Here is a 15327-nt window from a genome sequence, read left to right on the forward strand (position 1 = left end):
CAAGATTTGTGTGGTCTTGCATAAATAGAAGGCAGAAGCATAACAAATTTATTCCTAAAGCAAATTCGTTCTCATTCATTCTTATCAAGAATCTCATTTACGGTAGATGAAGTTGGTTATGTAACTAAAACCAGAGAGACCCCGAGTGTCTGACTTTAACTCCAAACCTTCTGTTACTGACAAACTGGTCCTCAGTTTGAGATTAGAACAGGTGCTCATATGGGAAGCTACTTCTCATATGAGATGTATGTTTTTTGACAGCTTGTCACATTTTGGAACTACTTTAGCAAATCATCTGCAAATTGAGAAATGTCAATCTCAAGCGATATATATACATTCGCACACACAGAACTGCAGTGCAGAAATATTTTCAAAATCTTGCCTGGCTAGTTTAACTCAATTTAGTTGGATTTTAAGCATGATCTGAATTTCTCAGCCTTTGGTGCCTATGGGTGAGCATAAATAAGGTCAATGGTGGTTTCAAAACATAGAAGACAAATGAAGACAGGAAGAAAAATAATGAAGGTTACTTACCAGTAACCAGAGAGATCTGCCTCCAAATATCCACACTCCTAGTTTCAAGTGGCAAAAGTGCCCATCTCCAAGAGTGAGGATACTCAGAGATAAGTTATGATGGACATAAGCCATTTCTTGATCAGATTCGCTGAAGGTACAGTAAGGGCACTTCTGGCAGATGATTATCAGTAACAAAGACAACTGCGTTTCTGTGGTCGTGAGCAGATTTGGAGGAATGAGGAGGCCCCAAAATATCACTTTTTACAGTTATCTTCCTCTATGTCAGTCTGTGACATGTCAGGACTTTAAGTCAATAGCAATTAGTTCTAAAACCATAGAAAGCAGGAAGATTTGTTTGATCAAACTTAAACAGGCAGAGGAAATGCCATTTGCTGAAGTCTAGGAGTGTAGAAATTAGAGATGAATAAATACAATAAACAAAAAATACTTGGCAGTTTTATTTCATGCATGAATTGCAAAGTGCTTTATAAAGATGGGTATTATACCCATTTTACAGAGGAGGAAACTGAGGCACAGAGAGGTTAAGTGGTGCAGACAAGGTTATACAGGGAGACTAGTGACATGCTTGAAATTAGAGCACAATCTCTTTGTTTTCCAAGTTCCTCTCCTTATCTTCAGCAGCAGACTGCACCTTTTCACTACACTTTTACCACATTCCTTCTCATCCCTCCAAAACAAAGCTTAATCTTTGCCACATAGCAAAATATTTCTTTCCACTTACTTCTTCACACTCCCAAGTATCTGAGCCATGCAAACACCTGCATATTACTCACTGCTTTGAAATTCTGCTCTACTTTCATCTCACTTTCTCCTTGACACTTAGGAAGAAATTTCACTGTGACACTAGTGCTGTGTCATACTTCACTTTGCAAAGACACCCAAATTTAAGTCAAAGCTTTGCAACAGCAGCAGAGCAGACAGTGCTTACACACTGCTGCGGTGGGCCTGTTGTGTTGTCATCCTCAATGTTTTCTGCCTGTCTTTTCCAGAACATGTTGCTGAGATGGGAAGAGGCATGTACAGGCTGGGATGCCCTTACCTATCTTCTGCCTGCTTAAGGCAGGGCACTCCCCTGGCCTGGGGTGCTCTCAGCAGAGACTGTGGGAGCTGCTCTACCCTTGCTGCAGCCCTGGGAGCTGCAGGAAAGGTTTCTGTACTGTTCAGATACGATTTTGCCAGCCTGTGCCTGCCCTCCCATGAGCATGCCCCTGCCTCCCTTCTGCCCACAGCTAGTCTTAGGTGTGTCCTGCTGCTATCAGCACAGTGCAAAGTATGAATCAGAGTCAAGAACAACGGCAGAATGTGGGCTCATCTCCCTCTTTTCTCTTGCAGGCACTGATGTGACCACGGGGCTCATCCTGTATTTCTCTACTGGCATCTCCCTCAGAGCAGTTTTGTCAGGGTGTGGGCTGTTAGCTTTTGTTCCAGAGCAGGGCACAACTCAGTGCATCTGCTAACCTTGCCTATTCACCTTTGCTCCTGAGCCTGGTAAGGGAACAAGCAGTGGAAGATGCTCCACAAAAAACATCTGAGCGATTCTGGCACAAGACAACTGGTGGGCGTGCGTCCACAGTCTCAGAAAAACTGAAGAAAGTATTACCTCAAACAGGGATGTATTTTATAAATGAATAGAACATAGTTCTCAGACTGGCCACCTTCTGCATCTTTTTTCTCAGCACCATTTCAATCTTTTATTTGAATTACAGGAAATGAAGGAATATGCCTTGCTTTAAAATACTTTCCATAACATCTGATATTGCCCAGAAGCCTCTCTTCCTCTAGTCCTCCCTACTGTGCACAGTAGTTACAATCTGCAGCCTTACTCCACCTTCCAGGAAGCCTGGAGCCTGATAGCAAGTACAGGCAGCACCAGCTCCTGGTTGCTGCTCTTCTCATACATGCATAAACAGTGTTACAACAGCTTTTCTTGAAATACAACCAAAAAAGAGAAGCTGCTCAGAGCAAATCTTTACGCACCTGAAGAATTAACTAAGCTTACAGTTGAAATGAGAAGCCTCCAGCACCACCAATAACCATTAGCAAATTGTGAATGAATTCATCTAGATAAAAAAATTCAGTGGAGTTAGACTCCATATAGCAAAACACATTGTGAACAGGAAATTACATTATTTAGTCAGACTACCTTCTGTATCTAACTTACATAGCAGTAATGGAAGGATACCAAAGTATAGCTTCAAAGAAGTCATGGACAGAACAGTACAGAAGAGCTTTTAACAGCATCTCTTGTTCTTGCCCTTGATATTATGCTGGGTGAAGGCGTGTGGCACTGAAGAAGGCAGAAGCATTTCCTATGCTGCTCCCATCCAGAAAGCCTAGTGCTCAGGGGAGGCAAAAAGAAAAATCCTTACTCCTCACATGCAGAAAGGTTACTCCTCCCTTGTAAATCATACAGTGATTCCTTCTAGTGATTTCACACAACCAGCTGTTGAATGTCCTCAATGAAAGAGAACAGAAACTAGCTTATAAGTAAGGACATCGTTCAGGGAGCCACCAATGACCAGCAAGTGCATTTTTGACCTATTTCCAGTCATCGGTGCTTTTGTGAAACTTTCTGGCATTTGTGGAACTGCTCTCATAGTTTGTCTCAACCATTTGGACCAGTTATAGACAGCAGGGAGAAATGAGTAAGTAGAAGTTAGCTTGGGGTTCATTATACTTGCATTCTACTGTAAGTTTCTATTTACTGTCATAACTTTTGTTGCTTTTTGACTACATTTTGTAATTGCTAATGCTTATCATATTCATAACACACAATTAGCACATAAAATGTTTCTATATATGGTACATGAAGAACATAACATTACACAAGAAGCACAACACAAAAAGCAAACACAATGAAGCAAACAAACCATATCAAATTATATGGGAAAGAGCTCATGTCTTACCTATGTTTAAACTCTTTATTTCTTTATAGAAGGGGAACAGAAGGAAAAAGAACAAACAGTTAGCTGAAGAATAGATGGTAAAGCAAACATAGTATTTGTTTTATTTTACAAAAGGACATAGGAGAAGGTACCTCTTTTCAGCACTAGCCTTATCTTGGTTTACAGATGAAGAATGCCTGGGAGTGATCCATTTGCCAACTAGTTCCCTAGTATGATACCCCTTCCCTCATCCCCCACCCCCATATATGCTACAGAAAGCTTTCTGGAGCACTGGAAGAGTTTTCAAATGGAAATATACGCAGCTCATGGGTTGGGGGGTAGAGGAACTGGCAGTTTTCTTTATATAAATGTGGGAATGGTGAAGCACTGGGATTAGGATATTGTCTGCCAGCCACGGGCAACTTCTTACATCAAAACAGTTTTCCAACAAGCTATTTCTAAACAAATTTCTATTACACAGTTTTTTTTTTCTATTCCCCCAGACTCTAAAAAAGCACTTAAGACAAGTTTGGATGTGACTTTGTAGATCTTATCTAGATTCTATTTAAGTCAATCAAAGCAAATACTAGGTTAAAAAACCAAATCTTTTAAGTGAGCAGTAAAATACTGTACAATGGGAGATACGTAGCATTAATTGATGCCTAGTCTACTTTCTAGAAACAAGCCAAAAGAATCCTTTGCTTCCAGGAAGTCAATACATTCTCCACACCACAGTGCTGCACTGTGTTTATCATCTCTTTTTAGGAATATACATTGAAAAAAAGAGCGAGGTGCATGACTCCTGCAGAACTCAATGCACAGCCCCCAGCCTGCAGTACCAATGGTCATCGTTGACATGCAGCACTCGAGTGAAAATTCCTATTAGCTGCCCAGATCAGGTACCTTCATAAAGCACAGTGCAAAGGAAATAAGCACACTGGCCTATTCTGACTTGTACAGCTACTCGGGATTTATATTGGCTTATGTAAAACCAAAATTATAACCATTCTGAAATCGAAACAAAGCAATACACTTTGTTGAAATGGTTATGAAAGCACTATTTGAATGTTATATTTGATACTTGCTGCAGACTCACTCCAGTTTATAATTAAATGCCTAAGAGTTGGGGGATTAAAGCCATTTGAGTCAGAATTTAAAATGGCCACTGAATCACAACTACTTCTGTGCATGATGTTTGCTGGAATGGACCCTAGCTAATTCTCTACAAGGGGTAAAAAGAGCACCGCAGATCCTAAAAGCTTGGGTGCCAAGTCATTTGCAGCAGTCCAACAGTACTCAAAACATAACAGATTCACTGTTCATTGCTAATAATTGTAGAAAAAGCTAAAGAAACTACACTGTGGAAAACAGACTTTCATAAAAGAAAAGAGAAAATGGACAAAAGCAGCAATGGAAGATAGGCATCTTCATCTTTACTGATGTCTTTCCTATAATCCCTCACACATTCTAAAAAGTCTGAGCTGTCTCCTGCCTAGGTGGAAACCACAGTTCTCAGACTAGTAATGCTGCAAACCTGCAGAAAGTGCTCAGAAACTGTGTCAGTGACTGACATTTGGAGGCGAGATGGACATAAATGCCTTACATTAACTAGGCTAGTTTGAAAATGTTTCTCTTCACCTACAATGCAGTAGTCCTAGGCAAAACTGAACTAGTTGAAAAAAAAAAACCAAACAGCATGTTCTATGTAATGTAGAATTATAGTGCATGCTGATAGAAATGTTTATAGCACGTCATGCAGCCACACCAGCTACCTCTTTTGGTCTGTCCCCAGCTGCCAATCAGAAAGCACTGGATGATCTATTACTTGTTTTTTAATTGTACTTTTTTAAAACCTCTGGAGAGTAAGGCAGCCTGATGGTGTGTAGGCAGGTGTCAGTGATCTCAGAGTTGATTTGGCCCAAATCTGATCTCTTTTCTCTTATATAAATCAGAATTCACAACAGGGACATCAACAGAATGACATGAATGGGAGAGAGGTGTGAAATAGAGCTAGGCCTCCTGTTCCCTAACAGCTCTTTAACTCTGCATTTTTCCCCACTAATTAAAAAATAAAAGCACAGTAGAAGAAGAGGTATTGGTTATTGCTGTATTATTAAAAAAAAAAAAGGCTAATGACTTAAATCCAATCGATGTGCTTTGCAGTTATATTGAATTTATAGGAGCGCTGATCCTATTGCCTGAGCGGGTTGCAGAAGTATCAGAGGACAGCCAATGCAAGCCACTTCTCATTTGCTTTCTGCCAAATACTCAATAGTGTATCAACAGTAAAGAACAGTTACATGAGTTATGGTTGGAAGCAATAGCTCTTCCTTCTACTAGAAGAACGAAAAAAGGAGATGAAACAGAAATGGGTGAAGTGGTACACTCTACACTCATGCCCTCCCTGATAAGTGACAAAATCTCAATGTTTTGAGAGGAATAGAGATATGATTTTAGGAAGAATTCTGATGGTGCAAAGTGACTCTGTATGTCAACTTTTACTGTACTAGCCAACCTACAGAACTAAACCTACAAGAAAGGGAAAGAAGTGGGAAAGTGGATCTCAAAATCATTAATGTGAAAACCTCCTTTCTAATCTCCTAAGACTGTTAATTCTTTATTTATCACTGTGGCTCAATACCTAAGGGCAGTCAATTCTGCATTTTTCAAATAAAACTAAATTATGTATAGAAATGAAAGAAGACTGTGTCAAGTGATCACCACCAGGAGAGAATAAGATGGTGTGCACTGCGTTTTTTTCAGTTTGTTTATACACTTCATCCTTCTCTATAAGCACTGCTCTGATTAGCTATAGACTTTGAACTCTGCATTTCTGTGCCCCATTTCTCCACTGGAATTTGAATAGGTTGACAGTGACAATGTTTTACAAAATTATAAAAATAATGGTAAAGGCTGATTTAAGCACAGGCTACAGAATCGGAGTCCCAAGACTAACACGTACCTCAGCTCCAATATGCTAGTAACGTTCCTGGATGGGAAGATACGCCGAACGTAATTAAAATCTCCAACAAAGAGACTTCCATCAATTCCCACTGCCAGTGCTACAGGGGCCAAAAGCTTATTTCCTTCTGCAAGACCATTGCAGCTAGGACAGGATATGCTTCTTCGGCGCCCATTCCCCATAATGCTGGTTATCACAGCTGGCTGCTGAGTTAGAAACTGATTTTCTCCATTGCCTTTGTGCAATATACCTAATAACAGACAGGAGGAGAAGTGGTTATTACAGTCATTTGTTACAGGTGACTTCAGGTAGTTCTCCTTTCAGCAGCTGCTGTTAAGGACTGAACAGTGATATGATTTCAATGCTCGGTTCTCCAGCAGTGCAAAAACAGTAAAATAGGTCTGCAGGAGTAAACAATAAAGGTGTAATGAGGATTCTCTGTTAAAAACACACACACACACAGCTACAAACACAAATCCAAGCTTAAACCCACAGTACTTTGGTCTTCATTATGAAAGAAAATGTCATCATACATCCCTACAGGGTGGCACAGTGGTTCAGGCTGTCTTAATAACTGTGAAGTGAGGAAGCAAACAGCACAGAGGACATACGCACTTGTTAGTGCACCCTGATTATCTGAATCCAGTTTCTTGTGTTGCATTTTGTTTGGAATTTTTATTAACTTTACTCTTCTCTTTCCACCTCTCAGTTTTTCCTTGCACAAATGGAGATGACAGAAAGCAGGACAGTGCAGAAAATTAAAGATGCAACTCCTAGAAGAGCTCCTATGGATCACTAATGACAGACAAGAGGGGAGCTAGTGGTAAGTTCCTTATTAGGTTTCCAGAAAGGCCTTTAAGATGGGTTTTCTGTTTTAAACATATTTATTCTAAAAGTACACATCTGTTCCAAGAAAGGAGTGCATTCTGACAAAATGGTCATTTTCAATAATAATCAAAGATTATAGAAATCTGGCTGGAAACATTTAGCCACATTTAGTGCTCTTTCGGAAATACTGCTGTGTAACTCTAATGTAAAATAACTGGCTCCCCAGGGACGAGTACAGCTGCCATCACTGGTGTTACCAGTGAATATCTTGCTCTATCTAAATGGCCATCTCAGAAGCATTTGATCTGTTGCACAGCACTTTAAAATGTGTTCGAATAGCCTGATCTTGCCTGTTCTGAATGATCCTTCAGATTTCTTGGACAATAATATATTGTGCAAGTTACTGATGCAGAGTATTCCTGCAAGAAAGAGCAGGAAAGCTGCAGAAAATACTTTACAGAAATGAAATGAAATGTATTGCCAAGCATTCAACTCCTTAGTAGTCTTTGAGAAAATGTGATGTCTAAGAATATTCATTTTAGGATACTTAAAGAGAAGTGAGGGAAAAAAAACACAACAGGTGTCAAAAGGAAAAAAAACACAACAGGTGTCAAAAGGAAAAGACAAGAATCAGTATCTTATCAGAATCTCATACTCCTCTGAAACCCTACCTCAGATTATAATGGAAAAGGACAAACAAAGGGGACTGGGAATGGATGTGGTTAAGATAAAAGGAACATGGAAGGAAGACAGAAACTAATTACAGGGGAATAAATGAACAACTGAAAAGAGGATGAAGATCTGGACTTCTAGAAAGCAATGCTTGGCAGGAGGGTAAAAAATCTGTTGAACTTTTATATAAATTTTCTGACAATTAAAACATGTCCCAATTCCTTACTAAGCTAAAGATGAAACTAAAAGAGTGAAGAAATTGCATTTTTCAAAAGGTAAAGATAACGTAAATAAGAAGCATTCACAGTCAGAACTCCATATAGCCCAGAAAACGCATGGAACTGACTGACTTACCACTCTTGACATTAAGTACATGGTGTTTATCCAAGGACCATCCTCCTAGATTTGAAGGATCTAGTTCAAATCCTTGCAGCAGTGCAGTCCTTTTCTCCCACAGAATCAAACTGGGACAAGTCTCATATTCAAAACCCACAGAAACTGAAAAAAAATAAAAATCTCATATACCTGCTGAACAGACACTGAATTAAATGTCCAAGGCACATTCAAATGGTTCATCATTCCAGTCCCCAGTAACCTCAGAAAGATGAAGTTGATTACATTTCCCTCTTTTCATCTACAATATTAAATTCAGATCTTTGACTAAACAAAAATTTTAAGCTTCATTCACACGTACTCTGCAGGGAGCAGATCCCTTTTATTGAACAGCTGGCTTTGGGAAGTGACCGCTTTGGTCAAAAGAGAGAGGGAAATATAATTAAAAAAATGATAATAATATTATCCTATCAGATAACAGGACAAGATCAAATTCTTAATTTGCTGGATGTTCACAGCATGTATTGTGTTCATTGTCCATGCCACACACCAAGGAGCAGTGACAACTGTGTGTGTTTCAAGCACTCACACACATTGTAAGCATTACTCAGGAAAGCAATATCTCGTGCAAGAATATAGGAAAGAAACTGTAGCAAAAAAGATTTTAGAAAAATATGAAGAATGACGATTTAAGCAAATTTTTCATTCTACGTTGGCACAACTCCAATACACATTTTTAGCAATGTTACAACAAAATCCTTCTTGATATTAAAATGAAAATGAAAACGTAAAAACAATGTGATGTTCACCCATTTTCCCACCCACCAGAACCACGATCTATAAATAAAGGAACTAAAAGTAGCTATAGTACTGCTAGATTGAACAGCATTAGGAAAACTATTTCATTTCAAACATACTACACGTGGCTGTAATAACAGCATGCAGCAGATGCCAAATGCATTGAAGAATGCCAGTCACTTGAAACACAAGATTTATTTGTTAACTGAAAGAAAATAAAGACACAGTGACGGTCTACATTTCACCTAAGTCTCTGCAACCAGCTTATTCCATTGGCTGATCTAAAACTTCTAAGTGAGCTGCTGCTTAGGAAACATAGACACAGTGGTAGCCTAGACCCTCTAAATGTGCTCCTCAATACATAAAAGGAACATGATGCACAAGAAGAATGTTTAAGTAAGACACGAACTGCTTCTTACTTTATATAGCTTTATATCTGCTTCTTACAGAAAATCTCTGCAGCTTTCTTACACAAGTGTTTGGAAAGCTATTGAGCTTGTATATACTGACTTACCTACAGCATCTGACAACCCATAAACCTTCTGACCATATGCATCTGTTTTGTCCCAGATAAATGTATAAGCCAAGTTGGGAGATGCCTGAAATGATTTTTGAAATAGATGCCCTTCTACTGCTACCATCAAATGAACTTTGATTAGATTCAGTGGCACAAGTGACTGAGTCATGATGATCTTAAGTAAGGATTTATATCCAGCAGTACGGGAACTCAGGTAGATCAGCTTTATACTTGTGCCAGGGATCTCCATTTCTTCATGAAGAACCTGAATAGGAAAAATATCAAACATTTTACATTACTGCTTTGGTGTTTTTTTTTTTTTAAATTTTTATTTTATTTTATTTTAAATTTCTTATTTTCTTAGAATAGCAGATACTATTCTAAGCTAATAATATTCCTGTGACCTAATGACTCTCTACTACTGGTAATGGGTATCTTCAACTCAGTGCAGTGACAGAGTTCAGATGATGTTTCTGGTGTCTGCATACACATTTATTGGTAAGAATCCACTGCAACAGCAAAATAAGAACAAACAGTTTGCAAGGGGACTACAGGAAGATGCAGCTAAAGGAACCTGCAATTTCTAACAGCAATTCATACAAAGTAAATAGTAACTGAGTAAAGAAGTGAAAACAACTGATGCTTTCCTTTGTCCTAAACATACAAACATACAAGAAATTGGGACTGTGCTTAATAGCATACACCAAAACCTCTGCAAAATTCTCTTGAAACATGTAAGCTTTCAATTGAAATACAGATATAATCTTATATATTGTGCGATAATGAGAAGGTGCAAGGTAGTCAAAGACAAACGAGTCTGGATGACATCAACATAGGATATCTACTACAGACTTCCTTGGAAAACTTGTTATCTGTCAGAATGAATGCAACTCTACAGAGCTTTTTGCTATAGCAACTCCAGGAGACAAATGGTGGTTGTGGCAAGTGCTTATGTCAACAGTAGCATCTGACCACCCATTTCTGTACCTTTCCCTCTGTTCTTACCTGGGTTTCTGGTACAATGGGATTTCGGCCAGGAGCATCACTGAAGAAAGTTGACAGTGGTGATGAAATGATGACTGGGTCAGGTCTGACAAAGCCACTGAGATCACAGCTGGGAATGGAGTTCTCTTCTGTCTTCATTACAAGCGTGTCCATGGCATAGAAGCTGTTCCATGGCAGCCATACAGTTCTTTCTTGAGTCATAAATGGGGCCCGTTCAAAGTGCAAAGTTAGGGATGATCCACCATTTGCAACCAAGTCAAACCTAAAGAAAAGGCAGGCTTTATAGAGGCAATGAGACTGAATGATCCAAGCAGTAACGCTCTTGGCTAACAGAATGTCATAGCAATATATATGTTTTAAGTGTCCTGCTTCAAATTATCTGTCATGGGATGTGAATCTCTGGCAGCAAAATGACTGACTGAAACACAGTCAAGGCAAGCAGCAATTTGCAGCCATCTGGACAAGTGTTCCAATACATTATAAAATCTGCATTAAAATCATTTCCAAAAAAAGAACAAACCAGCACACTTATTACTGCAAGTCCCCCATATACATAGAACCAGCAGTGAAACCAAGTTAACACTGGGCTGGGCACTGAATTATTCCTTTCCTAACAGATGCTGTCCATCAAGAAAAGTAATGGGATGCATGGCAGTAAGAATAATAATGAAAAGTTTAGCTGTTTCTGTTCGACAAATGTGGTAAGAATTACTGTATCCAGAATTACTGTTTCTATCATTTTTCATAGAGATTAGATGTTTACTCCCAAGCCTCTACAAAATCACAGCAGAAACGTGGAGCTCTGCAGGAGTTCTGAAATCTTTCCTAGAGGCACAAAATAATTCAAGGTTGTTCTGACAACAGAACTGATTATCAGTTGTTTCGTGTAAACAGTAATGGAACAAATTACTCAATGATTTAGATAATTTATTTAGATCTAAATATGAGTTCAGCTCACATATTGCTGTTGTATTAAACTACTGAAATCAATAATGTTATGCTGTAATTCTAACACTAAAATACTCTGGAAATGCGGACGTGAAATACTCTGTAGTTCAACTGATTCATATTAAGTAATTCAATTCACTCTTTGTATGAAAGAGAAGAAAAAATGGCAAACATTTACAATGTATGTGTTGTAAATATGCTGTTTTAGTTACCACAGCCAGTAGACTAGATAAACCATGACACGTCAATTTTTATTTTTCTGAAATTGTGTGCATTTCAAATCAAATGATACAAGGGGGAAAAAGCTCATCTTTGCACAGCAGGAGAATGTCTAAATACAGTCAATTAGAATCTTTTGAGTATATTCTACCCTGAAGAAACTCAAAATATAGCAGATCTTCAAAAAGAGAGAGAGAGAGAGACGGAAGGGGACTTTTAACAAAATATATTATACTAAAATGATGCAACTGTTTTTTTTTTTTTTTCTTTTTTTCCCAGCAGCATTCTTCTGCCTTGCATTTTAAGCTAAAATATTTCTGCTCTCAGCTGGGTATTACTGGAGTCCACAAATGTTTTCATAGATATAGAGCAATTTATTTGAAGCGAGTGTGACTGCTAACACATTATTATCAGAAGTCAGCCTTTCCATATTTACTTTCATTTAGCATTCAAAATGCCATATGAAAAATTACTTTTGTGTTTACTTATTAGCTCTTTGCCCTGGGAGGAATGAAATGCATGGTACCACAGGGTTCCAGTAGATTGCACCATCTGTTAATCAGCAAAGATACTACATAAAATAATAGGTACTCAATGAAAGCAGCAAACTCACATGCCGTCCTGACGAGTGATGGTATAGCCATACTTTGGATACTTGACAAATGACACATTGACCCCAACTAGAGGCGTTCCATCTGTAGTCACCACTTGGCCTCTTACAAGAGACACAAGACTTGAAAAGAAAATAACGAAAGGTAATAAAGTTAGTTATGAAAACATTTACAGTGTTTATAAACCGAGCGGTGGAACACATGTGCCTCATTTACTCTAAATTCAATTTGCTTCAAGGTTTATTAGAATACTGAAGATAGCACAGGATCACCCAGCTCTCTCTGTTTACTTAAATGAAGAAAATGTGTACCTGCGTGCTGAGGACTGTAAGGATGGAATGGGACTTGATGCCTTCCCTTGGGTTGTACCTCAGATGCAACTGTCTAATGAGGCCTTACGCAGGCTTTGCCACCTCACGTTCAGCCAAGTCACAGCTGTGACTCTGAAGTCCCACAGAAACGATGACCCATCACTTCTCAGAATACCCTGCCTGGTTGCAACACCATCTGTGGACGCCTCATACACTTTCAAAATATGGTGTAATAGTGTATCTCCATTCTATACAAATGATTTTCCAAATTACGGTCCATGAACCTTCATCTTAGGGAGTGACTGACCTCTGCACACTGTGCACTGGTTCCTGATCTATAATCCTTGTTTTTCATTTTTTGTAAGCTGGAGAAGGGATCTGACACAAGGCCTGCTTTATGCACCGGCAAAATAAATAGTTTCCTTAGCGACCAGGCTACCCACTTTGCTTAAACTAAAGGGAATGAAGACTGGTTATTCCTGTACAATTGGGCACAGTCAGACTTCTTCTCTTTTGAGAGCACTTTGCTGCTGGAGAGCACGCAGCAGGCACATAATGCTGGATTCCAGCCTCCTGGAACCAGCAGCCCCACTCCGCCCTGCTCTGCTGCTTCCTGGCATAGTTGCCTGTTCCTGCCTCTCTCCCTGCTCTCATAGCTGGAGAGGATACTCCTTCTCCTGGCTCCCTTCCTCCCACTTCCCAATCCTGACAGAGGCAGATTGGTGAGAAAAGGAAGATGCACAAGAAAAAGAGATGAAAAGGAGAAGCGCCCTGCAAGAAGGACCACAGCACTGAGCTTTGCAGGTGTAAAGTGTTCTATACTAGCACTAGGCACTTCTGGCATGGTCCACCACCTCTGACTGGTAGCTATACAGACACAGAAAACAAAAAGGCCCATTTCCAAGCCGGCTTTGCGCTGGCAGGGCTGGAGCTGCCCACAAGCCTTAGTGGGCTTCAGGCACACCGACAGAAACAGAGACCTGACAGCAAAGATTCCTGGACCCTGGCCAAGCTGTGGGATTAAAATGGTTTGTGTTTTGCCAAAAATGGACAAATTTAGTTCAGTTCTGGGACAGCTATAAGGCCTGCATTATCCCCTATTCATGTATTTCTAAAGTGATGTACATATCAGATGTACATATTCATTTCCACTAGTAATACCAGGGTTGTTTTCAGGCCTCTTCTGTTATTCTGAAATGCTCAGGATGCTCTGATGTATATTTCTAACTGTACTATCCACACTTGTATGAAGCACTGTGTTCATTTATAGTAACGCATACCACAGAGTTTTTTTTGGTAATCTTTTAAGAGGCCATATGTAAAGTATGTGAGGTACAAATAAAATAGAACTGAGACCCCTGCAACTCAGAACACTATAAAACTTAATGAATTTAGAATTTCTGACTGGATTTTTTCAAAAGAGTCTCAGGTCTGAAGTAGCCAGCGCCTGTTCAGGCTAGATTTGTAATTCTTAGAACATTCATACATGAATAGCTTGATTATTTCTAAGCTAACTGCTTGAAATTAAGTAAGATGGGTGTTTTCAGCTGAGGTTTTTTTTTTTTTTAAATTAAATTTAATTTTGTTAGTAATTACAATTAAGGCTATATTATAGCATTATTTAGATCTCTTCAAACTCATAACAAGAGTTCATTTTCCATTGTTGTACACTACAGTCTTTATGAATGATAAAGCTCAGCAGCTCTTGCTGGGTGGAAGAAACCTGCTTCTAGATGTTGCCAGTGTGTTAAAATGCAAATAAAACTCAAGTGTTATAAAACAAAAGCAATAACATAAATTGCAACAGAGTACCCTCAATGGAATTGATTGCTGAGATGGAAACACAAGAAGAACCTGAAAGCAGCATCTCATGTAAAAACATGAACAAAAGCTCTGGGAGAAATTTTCCCATACACTGCAACCACATAGATGAAATGTCATATTTATAGCTTGCTACCTGCTGTTGAAGGGATTTTCTCCTGGAATGATATGAGTGCTGTCCTTCCCCACTAAGAGCTTGATTCGATCATAGAATGACTTCACAGCTGGTGAACCAGAATGGCTCTGTTGTATGATGTCAAGAGGATCACGGGAACCCCTGCACAGCAGGCTGTTTTGACAAGTAGACTGGAGGCAGCAATCTGGGTCTAGGCAGTCAACCAAGCCATCTGAAAGGCAAGAATCATCAAGATTCAGTCAGCTGCACAGTGCTATCAAGCAAAAACATCTAATGGACATCTCAAGGCACTGGGAGAAAACGTTAATGCATACTCCTCATAGCATCTCTGTGCCAGAAAACTGGTAACTGAACCAGAAATACAACAAAGATGAGACTTTCATAAAGTGTATTAGTTAAACATCATTACTGTTAATTTACACCTGTGTTAGAGGAGAATCAAGCCCAAAGAAATCCATTAAGAGTCGAAATGAGAAAAAATGAATAGTGGAAAGAGTAAAGGATTTTTTTTTTAAATTTCTCCAAATGACTGCTTTACAAAGTTTTTAGATTTACTTGCTAGCCTGTAAGTCTTAGGAATTATACATTTAATTTCATTTGTTCCATCTTGGGAGATGAGGGAAGGAGAGGGGCTGAAACAAGTTACTGTTATCATTGCCTGAAGAAAATAAAAATTATGCTGCACCCACTTTGGTAATTCATAGGGAATTCTGCTGCAACTCACCTCTCATAAATATCTGAATG

The 15327-nt window shown here is 39.1% G+C and overlaps 1 protein-coding gene across 21 annotated transcripts in view; it reads right to left on the bottom strand.

Moving 5' to 3' along the window:
* The window catches only part of TENM2 (teneurin transmembrane protein 2), a 979011-nt gene that overhangs the window by 22232 nt on the left and 941452 nt on the right, over window positions 1-15327 (bottom strand). For 18 of the 21 annotated variants that reach the window (XM_090150611.1, XM_090150610.1, XM_090150609.1 and 15 more), the window contains 7 exons: window positions 14584-14794; window positions 12318-12437; window positions 10538-10799; window positions 9530-9797; window positions 8239-8382; window positions 6385-6634; window positions 3444-3464 (listed from right to left, as the gene is read on the bottom strand). In XM_090150611.1, the coding sequence (XP_090006737.1) occupies window positions 3444-3464; window positions 6385-6634; window positions 8239-8382; window positions 9530-9797; window positions 10538-10799; window positions 12318-12437; window positions 14584-14794 (1276 nt within the window). The remainder of the gene's footprint in view (window positions 1-3443; window positions 3465-6384; window positions 6635-8238; window positions 8383-9529; window positions 9798-10537; window positions 10800-12317; window positions 12438-14583; window positions 14795-15327) is intronic. The other 3 variants (XM_090150623.1, XM_090150616.1, XM_090150613.1) reach the window with 1 other exon arrangement.

Source organism: Phasianus colchicus, chromosome 15 (assembly GCF_987193195.1).
Source record: "Phasianus colchicus chromosome 15, bPhaCol1.hap1.1, whole genome shotgun sequence".
In the NCBI taxonomy this organism is placed as follows: Eukaryota; Metazoa; Chordata; class Aves; order Galliformes; family Phasianidae; genus Phasianus; species Phasianus colchicus.